At 42.6% G+C, this 13,645-nt stretch overlaps 1 protein-coding gene across 1 annotated transcript in view; it reads left to right on the top strand.

The window, feature by feature from the left end:
* PGBD5 (piggyBac transposable element derived 5) overlaps positions 1-13,645 on the top strand; it is a 93,911-nt gene that overhangs the window by 51,402 nt on the left and 28,864 nt on the right. The window contains 2 exon segments of the mRNA XM_050949111.1: positions 4,201-4,628; positions 10,553-10,687. Coding sequence (XP_050805068.1) covers positions 4,201-4,628; positions 10,553-10,687 — 563 coding nt within the window.

The raw sequence follows: 13,645 nt of genomic DNA, 5'->3' as shown, positions 1-13,645 counted from the left end.
GTGTCCTTGAAACCCCCTCCCTCCCCCATTCTCTCTTGTCCTCATGTGGTCCTTCACTCCCACTCCCATTCATCCCTGGCTCAGTGCTGTCACTCCACTAGCTCCTGTACCTCTACCCCAGTCTCTCCCACTATCCCTTCTGAACCCTAGTCTGTGTGACACCTCAGCAACACCGTGTGCCCCACTCTGTCTGTCCCCCCATATCTCGTGCCTCCTCACCTGGTCCTGCTGGCAGGGCACAGTGAGCAAAGCAGACTCTGCCCTCCCCCTCTTGGGCTGGCTGCTCAGGCCCCTGAGCCTGCTGCCCTCTCTTCTGGTGCCTTCTAGTGGCCAAAAGATATAAATGCAACTTTACCTTTACCTCCCCACCAGAATCACTTATGCTGCAGGGCATATTAATTCTGTGCTTGCACAGTGGCACAGAATTCTCCCAGGAGTATAACTAGGCAAGAGTCTTATATAAGTCATGTTATCAAAGAGCCATATCTAGTGGGCAACAGTGAAGCTTAATCAAGTGATATCCAAAAGAAAATGTAAACATGTCATCAATCCCTTTTCTGTCTCTCAGCTGCTCAGAGCTGCTCTTCCTTTGCAGCTGTCCTGAACATCAGCCTGCAGGTAATTCCTGAGTATCGCATTCTGGGGTGCAATCCAAACTAGTGAGGTGTTGTCATGACCTGCCCTGTAACCTTGGGTGCCTCACAATGCTTTGCTGCTGTAGCTCTCAACTTGGGTTGCTCACAATCAGCCCACCAGCATGCAGGTCAAACCCTGAGTTTCTATATATAGCCACAGCCCTAATCCAGTAACTCTGACCCCAGCAGCCTGTCATAAGCACCAGATACACTCTGGCTTCCTGCAGCCTTAGTTACTACCTGCAGGGTGACCCCGACACACTCCCAGTCCCAATTTCTCCTCCAAAACACGTGTTCTGCACTGTCCAGCCCTTTCATGGACAGTTCAGGTGTTATAGGTCCATGGCCCCTGTAGGGGGTCAATATACAACAGATTGCTACTTTAATTGGGGTTACCAAACAATGTAGTTTAAACACAATGCTGGATTAGTTTTGATTAAATAATAAAACTAGTTTAATTACAAAGAGTACAAGTGTGAGGTATTGAAGTCAAATGATTATAAGAGAAATAAAAATAAAATGCTTTTAGATACTAAACTTAAATTAGACCTGGTTTAAGGTAAAATCCCTTCTCATATCAGGATCTGCCCCCAAAGTCTAAAGGGCTGGTTTCTTTGTCATCTTAGGAGAAAGAGTGAGTGACAGAGTCTTTGGGATGTTTTTGGGCCTCACTTTAAGTCCTGTCGCCCTTTGAAATGCATCTTCCTGAGAGTTATCTCAAGGTAAAAGGATGGAGACGGGGAATTTTGTGGTGAAAGAGATTCCATGTTGTTGTTTACTAAAATGCAGATTGATCTGTGCCTACCCCTGTTGGCTACCAAAGAATGGCCATTTGACCAGTGATAGCCAATCAGCTTTGATGACACCTGGGTAGAAGCATTAGCTTATCCTTTGTCTCTGATAAACAGGTTTAGCCCCCCACCCAGACTTGTGTGGTAAACACATTTCAGTCATAATTTCAGTTTACGTTCATAACTTTACGTATGTTTCACCATGATATTATTGACCAACAAGTTGCTAGATTTCAAATGATACCACATGGCATATTTTGTACAAAGATTATTAGAATGGTATGTACGGTGTGAATACAGGGGTGCATTCAGTCACCATATGGCACTGTGCTCTGTGACTTGTACTATGTGATTCTTTGTCGTCCAATTTGCCTTATAGAAATCGTTTCACTCTGGTTTGGGTGGGCAGCTGTACAGAACTTTGATATACAGAACTCCTCTGTAACATGCTTTATTATGATAGAGAATAGCAGGGACGGTTATAGTATGGGTTACGTAAATGTATCCATAATAACTCATTGTTCTCAGTTACATCTGAAAAACGTGCACTATTTATGATGAACGTTTCCACTTGGTCTCTGCACAGCGTGCTGGTTTTTTCCTGTTTTGGTAAAGGGTATAACAGTTCAGCTGCTTATAGGTCTGTACTATTTTGCATACAATATAATCGCCTACTAGAATATAAAATTCTACCTATATTATTAGCTTTTCTCATAAGTTCACTTTTTTCCCCCTGGCATTTCTTGACTCTTGATAGCTTAATTTTGCAACCTTAACATTCTTTGTGTCATTTCTGATAGGGTTAGAATATCCTAAAGGTTATTCTTGTTTACTAGGCAATAACTAAATAGCTTGACCTTAACAGAGACTGCAGCTGAAACAAGGTATGTAAAGTAAACACAACTGGATGCCAAGTTAGCCCTTGATCTCTTAGTTATTGCCAAGTTAAGAGGAAGCCCTCAAGGAGAAATCCAGGGAGTATAAACCATGCAGTCAAAAACCAAAAGAGGTTTTAATGAATCTTTATGATCCAAAGCCACAGGATTTCACACTTCTCTTCTTCGAGCCTTTGACATTCAAGCTGAATCAGGACCCAAGTAGTCACATACTGCAAGGAAAACACTTTCCTGTTATTAACCAGAATTTCAAATGCTAATGTCTGCTCAAAAGTCATTAGATGGACAGGAGACTGTACACATGCTTACAGGACTTGCTTTCAAATTGGGCCCCGTACTTCCTAATAGTTTTGATGGGGCCCCGCAGGGATGACTCACTCGGCGGCGCTCCGGGTCTTCCGTGGCACTGAAGGACCCACCGCTGAAATGCCACTGAAGACCCGGAGTGCTGCCGGGTGAGTAAAAATTAAAAAGACGCCTAAGTTAGGCGCTCTTCTTTAGGGCGCAGGGCCCGATTTAGGGGAATCAGTCTAAAGCCAGCCCTGCCTGCTTAGGGTGTAGGAGACATGGTACTGAGTTAAGAACCTAAGGCTCATAACAGTAATCGGCATGCTTTCAGTGTATCTTGTATTTTTTTCCTATTAGAATAAAATAAAGGCTTGAAAACTTTCCATTTTCTCTGCAGTTCAGTCAAAAAACAAAGTAACTAGAGGGGGGAAAGGTTTATCCTTTGTTGTGTGGGTGATGTGCTGAATAAAGAACATATCTCAACAAGAATCATGTATAATGCAAGATAGAAAAACTTGTCCGTATGGTGTTTTAGTTTGTTCTACAAAGGCCTGATCTTGCTCTGATTGAAATCAATGTCAAAATTCCATAGATTTCAGAGGGTACCAAATCAGATTCATAGATACCATGGCCTAGATACTGTGGTGATTTATGTAATATTGCGCCAGTGTGTATGTAGTAACCAGCAAGGTTGTGGTAATAGCATCCAAGAGGTAACACTGAAAAAGAGGGCTGATAGTGGACAGCAAATTTGACAGGAGCTTGAAATGCAGTATAGGAGCAAAAAAAGCCATTCAGGTTTTGACTGCATGGGGAATTATGTCACCTTTCATGGAGGCAAGAACCTCTCTCAATATGGCTGTCCTGTGCCTGATCCTAGAATATTGCATTTGCCGTACCATCTTCTTTGGAAGATAGACAAACTGGAGAGAATTCAGAGGAGCAATGACAACAATTGGGGGCTGGAAGGACCGATATATGGGGACAGATTAAGAATGCTAAATATGTATAGCTTGGCTTAGAGACTAAGGTCATATGTACAGTACAACTGTGCCAGCATAACCCTGTAGTGTAGACACAGCTTTCAGTGATGGATGGTAGCTAGGTCAGTGGACGCGTTCTTCCATTGATCTAGCTGCATTTACAGTGGGGGATAGATCGACATTGCTCAGGGGTGTGGATTTTTCACATCCCGAGCACTGTAGCTGTGTTGACCTAGACTAGACCTAGGAGGGAATTGACAGTCTATAACTAGCTGAAGGGCATAAATACTGAAGAGGGACAGGAATTATTTAGAGTGATATATGGGGTGTAACCAGAAATAATTATATGAAACTAAGGTTGAATATTAGGAAAACATTTCTGACAAAGTTGTTTATTCAGTGCGATAGCCTAACAAGGGAAGTGGCCCACATCCCATCACTTGGGGACTTTGTGTAAAGACTAGACAATGTACTGCAGGAAACTCTCCTGCACTGGCTGAAGCAAGGGATTGGATGATCTAATAGTTGTTAATTATCAATCTAACTAACCACTATGATGAATAGTTAATCCAGAAATGAGTTTGTTTTTTCCCCACTTTTGTTCTAGGTCCAACCCATAAAATGCCCCCAACTGCCAGTGCCATGGACTTTTTTCAGCTCTTTGTCCCTGACAATGTATTAAAGAACATGGTGGTACAAACCAATATGTATGCCAAGAAGTTCCAGGAGAGATTTGGCAAAGATGATGCCTGGATGGATGTCACGCTAACAGAAATGAAAGCCTTCCTAGGCTACATGATCTCAACAAGCATTCACCACTGTGAGTCCGTCCTCAGCATTTGGAGCAGTGGCTTCTACAGCAACAAGAGCATTGCGCTGATCATGACACAGCCGCGGTTTGAGAAAATCCTGAAGTACTTCCACATTGTGGCCTTCCGTTCCAGCCAGATGACACATGGCCTCTACAAAATTCAGCCTTTTCTGGACTCTCTGCAGCATGGCTTTGACTCTACTTTTAGGCCTTCCCAAACCCAGGTAAGAGTTAACTTATTGACAGTTGAAATCTTAGGTTGCTACATACTCTAGGTTGATCATTAGTACTGAAACTGCAGAGGAGTTGCCTGTAGAGAGAGTTAGATATTACAGAATGAAGACACAATGCAGTGTGACTATGACTGAGTGTAAGTGGCACCTTCTAGCTCTGAGCATCTGCTCTCTTGAGCAAGAATCTGAGAGGCTTGCAACTCTCAAAACAATAGAAGTTGCAGGTGACCAGCCACTTTGGTTTGGCTCTGTCTCGTAAGGCATGTTTCTTTGCCTGACTGATCAAAACATGTTTTCACGGCTGTTGGCCCTGCAGCGATGGATCTTATTGCCTGCGTGCTGGCAAAAATGTCAGTCAAGTTCTAATTGTGGACTCTTTTTTTTTTTTTTTTTTTTTAATGATTGGTGCTGGTGTAGGAGGCAGATAGAACCCAGCTGGATTTTTAGATTCCAGGTTCAGGTTGCAGTTGGGGGGGGGGGGGCGGGGGGGGGGGCGGGGAACTTCAAGCTTGTAAGCTGAGCAAATTTCATATAAGACATTGAGAAACCAAACCATGGAAACCTGTGATATTATTGTTACCGTTACTTATCTGATTATTGCTACACAAGCTAAGTAACCAAATAAACCAAGATCAAGGAAATGTAACTTAAAATTCTCACAACCTATATCATTTACTCTTCCATCCATGGCACAAAATGTTAAATATGGCAAACAGCTCTGTGGACAATTCTATTTCCCACATTCGGGAGATTAGGAAAATAATAAAACAAATGTAATTCAAAACGTTCTACCTGAAATACCTTTTAATCAAGCTCTTGCTTTCAGGGTGCAAAGCTGACTTATTGTGGAGAGCAGCAAAAGGACATTCTTTGTCTGTTTCCTGTGCTATAGTATTGCAAAAAGAGATGAGTTATAAGAGTGTTTGACTTCCTCTGAAGCATTGGGTATTGGCTATGATCAGAGACAAGATACCAGACTAGGTGGATGTATGACCTGTCCCAGCATGGCAAGTCTTATCTTAAAATATTTTTCCATTGAAGCATGGCTAAAAATGAATAGAACTGAGTAGCAAATAATGGAAATTTGCTTATTTCATAGGGGAAGAGAAAGAGACCAGCCAACCATGGTGGCTGTAGAATTCAGGACAGTGCAGCAGTTCACGGTCCAAACATTAATCGGTTTGAGGTAGAAGCCGTGAGACAGAACCCTTCATGTTAGGCTACGCCGGCAAGGGGCTGTCTCTGGTGTCAAGGCAAAACAGCAAATCAAACACAGAAAATATTCCGAGGACAGGGCATCCCACCCATTGACTTCAGTGGGTGCAAAAATCAAGGGCTTAGAAGCTTGATAACCATGTTTGTAAATGCTCGGAACGTTGGATTCCTGTGGGACATTTGAGAAGCACAAATCCCATTAGCGAGTAATGTGACTCCTACATATACCGTCCCCCATACAAGGTCTGAAAACTTAATCAATAGAAACAACTGTACCACGTTTGCGATGACTAAGCGTCTGAATCTCCACACGCAGTCTGTATATTTGTGTTTTGTTTTGTACGGAAACTCTTTTCTCTCTCTCTCTTTTTTTTTTTTTTTAAGGTGACAGCCATTCTTAGCTCCCATTTCCCCCACCCTTAGGCTCCCTTGTCAATGTGTGTGTTAATTTTAAAAGCCACTCTTCAGCCATCTCAAGTTGAACATCAAACACCAAAAATAATTAGATGAGAAAGGGGTTTTAAGTCTGTTCTTAAAAATAGTAAGACCATCAGAGGAATAAGTATCATACTGAAATACAATCCAGACCTGATCCTGCAAGCGACTCAGTGCTCTAGCTCTCTGTGGAGTCAACAGGAATTGTATACCCAACATCCTGAGGGACTGGGGCTTCACCAGCTTGAAGCAAGAGGGGAAAAAAACCTCTGAGAATTGCCCAGGGTGCAGATGGTATAAGATTAAGTATCAGATCCAGAATGTAAGGGCCAAGTGAAAATATAAATACTAATCCTGTTGAACAGATACAAGAGGAAATGGTAAAAAAGAGCTCATTCTGATGGGCGGTTGGATGTGTCCTCTTTATAGCTATGGCAATTGTGTTGTGGAAATCCCCTCCCTCATTTTTCTCTGATCCAGGGATTTTTGGAGAACTTTGGAGGGTGGCTGTTTTGTGCATGGGGGGTTTCCAGTCTGTCACTTGTTTCTGGATGGTTTGAGTTAACATTTCCTGAGGCAACCAAGGTTATTGTGTGCCCACCAGTATGTTTTCATTGGCTGGCTTTAATAATTTAAAAAAAATGCTATCCACGCTGCAGCCGCCTTATCCATATCTGGATTTCTAGTATTCCCAAACCTTTTGGTCTTCAAATCAGGAGTTTTGGCATAGGCTCATCTCCTGTTGGTCCTCTCCCCCCACTCTCGCCTCCCCAACAGATGTGTGTTCTTTCCTTTAAATTCCTTTCCATTATCTTGATTGGATGGTTTATGTAATCAGTGCGAAGGTTGTGGTGCTTGTCACCTTCTTGTAGCTAGTCCACAGGAGGCTTGTGAGTCTGGTACAGCCTTGGAGTTATGAAGCCTGGATTCTTTAGCTCGGGCAGCAAAGGCTCATGAATCATAGAATATCAGAGTTGGAAGGGACCTCAGGAGGTCATCTAGTCCAACCCCCTGCTCAAAGCAGGGCCAATTCCCAACATGCTTGAGGTCCTGCCTTCAGTTCCTGCTGATAACTTATCCAGGGGCATCATATTACATGTGTTATTGGGACAGCTTACCATTTTTCAGAGACACAAATTCCTGTCTCCTATCCCAAAATCCACATCGTATATCTTTAAATGCATGCTAAACTTCTGCATGCTCTCTTTTGAGGTGCACATGCTACAGAAGACATCACACTTGGGGATTTTGTGAACTCCTTTTGTACAAGGGGATGGGAAAGCTAATATCCAAAGTTGAAGAATGAGGTAAACAGAGCATGGTACTGTGACAGGGATAGTCAAGAGGTGGACCATGGGCCAAATCTAGACCCTCAGGTGCTTTTGAACATACAGTGAAATCTTGTTTACTTTTTATTGTTCTTGGTTTTTATATTCTTCTCTCTAGAGTCTGGACTTTTACAGGAAATTTGGACCTTGACAAAAGCTAGTTAATTACCCCTGTACTATGATATATTTAGCATATGTTAAGGCAAACAGAAATTTGCATAGAGGAAATAATACCCCCTGCTCCAAGCTGGGAAGTTATTTAAAGTACAGAACCAATTAACAGAGAGCCAGATCCTGTTGTTGCTCCATTAGTTTCAATTACACAGATTTTAAAGCAGCTGAGAATCTGGCTCACATTGTTTTGGACAGAAGAATTTCCTTGGTATCCCATCCCTCCCCAACAAACGCATGTAAAGAAATCACTGCCTTTACCTGGAAAAGCCAGCGGGAAGGGGGTTTTGAGCCTCAGCTACTGGGGTCAATGCTTCATCTGTTGCCACTTGGGTACACCTTTTTTCAGTGGACATGTGGTACTGTTATGCAGGGCAGATTCCATCTACTAGAGGATGTGTGTGTACATGTACACCCCCCCTCCCCCCACACACGTACACTTCACAATACTGAACAATAGCCAGTTTGAGACTAGAAAAAAGGGAAATAAATAATGATCAACCCTCCTTTTTTTTGTTTTTTCCTTTTTTAGGAAGGCTTATGATTGAATACAGATTTATACAGATGTTTAAGTGAGATGATGATGGGCAAGTCACAACCTCTCTGTATCTCAGTTTCCCCATTTGCAAAATATGTATAAATATCCAGCTCAAGGGAGTGTTGAGAGACTTAATATTTGCAATGTGCTTTGAGATCCTCAAATGAAAAGTTGCTACAAACGTGCAAAGTGCTGTGTGTACTTAAACTATAAGTTATTTGACTTGATCCTAGAGGAAGACGGTTCAGTTGTGTTGGGATAACTGGCACTTGGTGGGCTGGCAACTGCAGCTTCCCCAACAGTCAGGAGAATTTGCATGCCTCCTCACGTCTGCATCTCTATTTCTGTAGGTAAACTGTACATTTTGCAAGAATACTTTCAGATGGTGCCGTGAATGTTTTTATGAGCCATTAAAACCTGGAGTGTGTCTAAATGGAGTCGTGCAGCAGCCACGGGCCTGAGAACATGTGTGCCTTTGTGGATTGAAGGAATGATGTCTTAACAACTTCAATTTTGAGAGACAAGTGGCTACCTGTGAGGTGGCTTTACATAGGGGTGTGCCACATCTCCACACACACCCCATGTTTAATGCAGTAGTGGCATTGCAAGAAAGTGCCCTGATTTTTTTTTTAATAATTAGATGCATGCAGATTAATACACCTGTTAAACTGAAGTTTATTTTATGTGTGCACACACAAATCAAAATATATATAAGACCCACACAGGTGGTTGATTTGTTTTATTTATTTTTTATCATCAGGAAAGGGAGATGTGTAATGGTTATAGAGTTCCGGATCCTCCACAGTTACCAGAGAGGACCAAGATGTGTTCCAGGGAGTGCTTCATAAGAGGGACTTCCTAGTCCTGCATTTCTATAGTTACTGCTCACGGGATGGCTCTTTGTGTTTTATGTCCTCACACTGTGCAACTGTGCATATCCACATTGGAAAAACCTAGGCCACAGTGGTGGCCCACGAGGCAATAGGAGTGATAGGAACACTCTTCTGTAAGTAACTCCTGGAGCACTAAAGGAACTCCACCTTTTTAAAGAATTCCACACACAAAATTATGTTTAAAAGAATATTAAGATTGCTAAGTCAAATATTTGAGATAGGAAGTGCTGGAATTAAGGTTGCCTGTGGACTGTCAGGCCTGTTCCACCTTTCTCTGAGGCCTCCAGGACTAGCCACCGTCAGACAGAACCGTGTACTAGATGGATCAATTATCTTGTTCCAGTATGGAAACTTTTATGATCTTATTTAATAGAAGCCATTTGCAACCAGTGCAAATCTTTGAAAATGTGTATAGTGTCCCACTTCATGTCTTCGTTTCCACTCAGCATGACTATTGTACCTTCCTTTTTATAGCCTTCTCACATCCCAGCGCACGCAGAATGCTGCTGCTGTTGTTCACGCACACTTAAAAAAGCACAAACTATATAATCCACATCCTCAAATCGTTCTCCTGGCTCCCCATTCATGCTATGTTGCTGGTGCAAAATTGCCCCATTTTGAAACACTCCATAGACTTTCTCCAGTCTGCATCATAGAACTTACCTCTTTATATTCCTGTCCCTGCTCATCTAGCCCCTGCTTCCCGCCTGTCTTTTCACAGAATCTCACTGCTGCTGGTGCAAGAGCCTTCTCCTCTGCAGCTCCTGGGATTGGGAACAAAATTCCTTGATCTCCATTTTTTCTCAAGTGGCCTAAGAAAGCATCTTTATCTCCCTTGAGTACCTCTTTAATTTCTCTCCCCCTCTGCTGTTTATTTTTTGCTCAATAACTATGTCATGTAAACCTGCAAAATACCGTAGGATATAATTGGCATGAAAAATGCTTTGCAAAATAAAATAACATCTGGTGAATAAGCATGTATTTGAAGTTCTCATGGGATAATTTCACATTATAAATCACTTGGAGAGGCATATAACATTGTGACGAGGAGGACATGCAGTCTAATGTCAAGATTGGGGACAATTAAAATTAGGGTGGAGAGACTAAGGGACAGAGTCCAAAGGACCTCACTTCTTTCACATAGTCCTCAGTGCTCAAGAGAGCATATTGGCTTGTGGTGATGGGCCATAGTGCTTCTAAATGAGAGAACTGAGCAAAAGTAGCATTTCTTTCTTTTACAGGGTGGCAAGTGCAATCATGACAGATAACATTGCCTTGGGAGACTTTGTAGTACTGTTACTTCTAAACAAAGTAATGTACTTATTTTGATCATAGGTGCTACATGAACCGCTGATCGATGAGGACCCAGTTTTCATTGCCACATGCACAGAGCGGGAGCTACGGAAAAGGAAAAAGCGGAAATTCAGCCTATGGGTTCGGCAGTGCTCATCTACTGGTTTCATCTGTCAGGTAGGTTCTGCGTTGGTTGGTCTCCGTGCAATTTCTAGCAGATAGGTGTGTGCTCAAGACTCATCAAAATTGTCAGCTTTACTGGTAGTCTCAGCAGAGGCTGAGGATTAAATGGGCTCTGGAGGCTGAACCAGGCCTCTCTCCACCCTGTTGATGGTAGCTCCAGAATGGATTAGAGGCACATTTCTAGTACCATCAAAGGAAGCTTGTACTGCCACTATCCATGCTATACCTGTTCTGTGGCTAAACAGGGGGGTTCCATTTCTGGAACTATCCAGCTGGCTGCCAGCCTTAAATGCATTTAAAAAAAAAAAGCCAAACTGCAGCAATAGGGACTATCTCCATCCCAAAGATATCGGAGGAATCTCTCCTGTTCTTTAATTGGATCATTTTTTCCTCCAAACCTAACACTGCATATATCACACAGCTTAAGTTGTATCTATATATGCAATAGAATTAGTCCAAGTGTAGCATCCTCATGGCCTGCATTCTGTGGCCAGTATATTAGGTTCCCCCTCCTAGCCCTCCAAGACAGAAAATCTGATATTACCTGAAGAAAACATAAGAACTTGAGTGTAAACTTTAAGGCTTCTGGTTGAGTCTGTTTATAAAACATTTTGAGCTAGATTTTTTGGAAGAGCTACTTATTTTGGTGCCTAGATGATGGGGGAAGGGGGAATGGCTCAACTGTGAGTGCTGAGCCCTTTTGAAAACCTGGGCTACGTCACCAGTGGTGTAGACTATTTGGATAGCTCTCCAAGAAAGAATTTTATTCTGTAAGACAAGTTAGCTGGAAATAAAGGTCTGCATTTTCAGTGGCGCAATACATTGGCAAAGGACTTGGGAGAAAACTAGAATCATATACTTCCACCTGTCAACTTTGCCAGCAGCAGCTTTCTCTGTCACAGCAGCCCTGGGCAAGGGCTTCCTGTTCCATCCAACCACCCACCCCCACCTCCCTGGTTGGCATGGCTGAAAGGTGGCCACGCTCTGAAGGCAGGGCTGGGGAGAGATTGGGTAGCAGAGAAGCTGTGAATGGGGAGGGACTCAAGCAGGGGAAGTGTGTGTGTGTGGATGTGGGGGTTGTCTCTTGCCTGTGTTCCTGGGCTCTGAGGGGCCTCATAGAGGAGAGAGAGGGAATGGCTTTCCACACACGGAACCGCAACTCCCATGATGCTCCTGCGTCATGTGTTAGCAGCTGCGTGGTTCCTCGTGCCCAGGGCTGTTTTATGTAGCAACCTTGGAAGTTTCCACTCACAGGCTTTTGGAAGGCAACATGCAGTACAGTGGTAGTGTCCTTAGTCTCCAAGGAGAACTCTCCTTCAAGGTTGTTGTTGAAGGATAATAGGGACAGAGACAGAAGAATAAAGTTCACAGATCTATCCAAAAAACCTGATAAGACAGCAGACGTGCCAGGATTTCAGATACACTGAGCTGTAATTAGATTTTATCCTCCAATCTTCTCCATTAATGCACTCTTTAAATGGACGAGTTAGTGGAAGCAGAGGACACTCAGCACCTCACAGGATCAGACCCAGATGCTCTCTCACAATTTATGAAGTTGACACTCATGCCTGACTTGCATCCAAATAACAACTAGAATATTCTTAACGGCCTTTAGGTCCTTTCCATTATGTGACTCCATCATCATCATCATATTAAAATGACTGAGTGAGAGCCCTTAGGAAGGGGTGAGAATGAATATTGAGAAGCATGAACATTCATTCCAAAACAGAAAACAGGATTTTGCCAATTACAGTAGCAACTACAGACTTTCTTACATTGTTGACTTTCCCCTCACAGACCATGTTCAGCGCTGTCGCTTAGCTCTCCAACACATTCACAAAGGCCTTGCAGAAGCCAAACGCTTATTTGGTGACTGTCTGCTGTTCTGTGAAGGAGTAAAACAGTAATTTTCTTAATGTACCAAAAAATGGGTTTTAACTGAGTTTCATATAAAGAGATCATAGATCCAGATAAGAGGAAAGTTCCATGTCTCCCTCCCACCATGCCCATCCTGCAAGTCTGCCAACATAAACAAAAGCCTGTTGATAGATAATTAATGGGTGACCAAGCTGTGTATTCTCAAAGAAGCTCCCATATGCAGGCAAATGCAGCACAAAATCCTGTAACACCAAGGGACCAAATTCCATCCTGACACATACATGTACAGTGATCTCAGTGGGAACAATGGTCACTTGCTTGTGGGCAGAATTTGGCACTATATGTTTTGTATATAGGAAATTTTAATGTAATTCAACCAATTGGGCCACTGTAGGCAGAAGAGGACCGAGCTACTTGGTCAACAGGTCAACTTGCTCACATTTGTTTTTTGAAGTTATTCATTGAATCATTTCTGTGCACAATTCTTGTTGTGTAGTTCACTGATGGGTTTCTTGCTAGCATTCAGTATTTGAAATTTGAGCTGTTCAGAATGATCATGTGGTTTTGGTCTGCTCCCTGATTGGATGAGCAGAACTCTGAATCAGATGTTGGTGTAAACAAATATTCATGTTTACAGGTTCAACATTCATTCCCTGTGAATATTCTGCAATATGCGCTGATAGTTTGCTGTCAGGGTAATATTCCTGCCAGCAAACTAATTCATTAGAAACTTCATGGTTATCATGAAAAGATGCTAAAACACACTCAAAGCACATTGATTTATATGTTACAGTATTGGCCCAGCTCTCTCTCCTGTGCTATGAATAACTTGATTCCAGAGCTGGCAGTGCAGGTCTTTGCTTTGAGATGAATTTACATTTTGTATCACATCTGCCTCAGAACTTCCTAAACAAAGCACCACCTCTCAGTTCCTAATGTCTTCCTGGTGTAGCTCAGCCGTTCAACTAAAACAAGTAAGAATATGAGCTAAGCAGAGGCAAACCCAGTTTGGATAAGATAAATCTACATGTGCAGTTGCTCAGAACTCAAATGAAAGCTTTCTGGAGATTTAAA

This window comes from Gopherus flavomarginatus, chromosome 4, assembly GCF_025201925.1.
Source record: "Gopherus flavomarginatus isolate rGopFla2 chromosome 4, rGopFla2.mat.asm, whole genome shotgun sequence".
Lineage (NCBI taxonomy): Eukaryota > Metazoa > Chordata > Testudines > Testudinidae > Gopherus > Gopherus flavomarginatus.
Note: the sequence above shows the minus strand (reverse complement) of the source record. Positions and strands in the feature narration are given on the sequence as shown.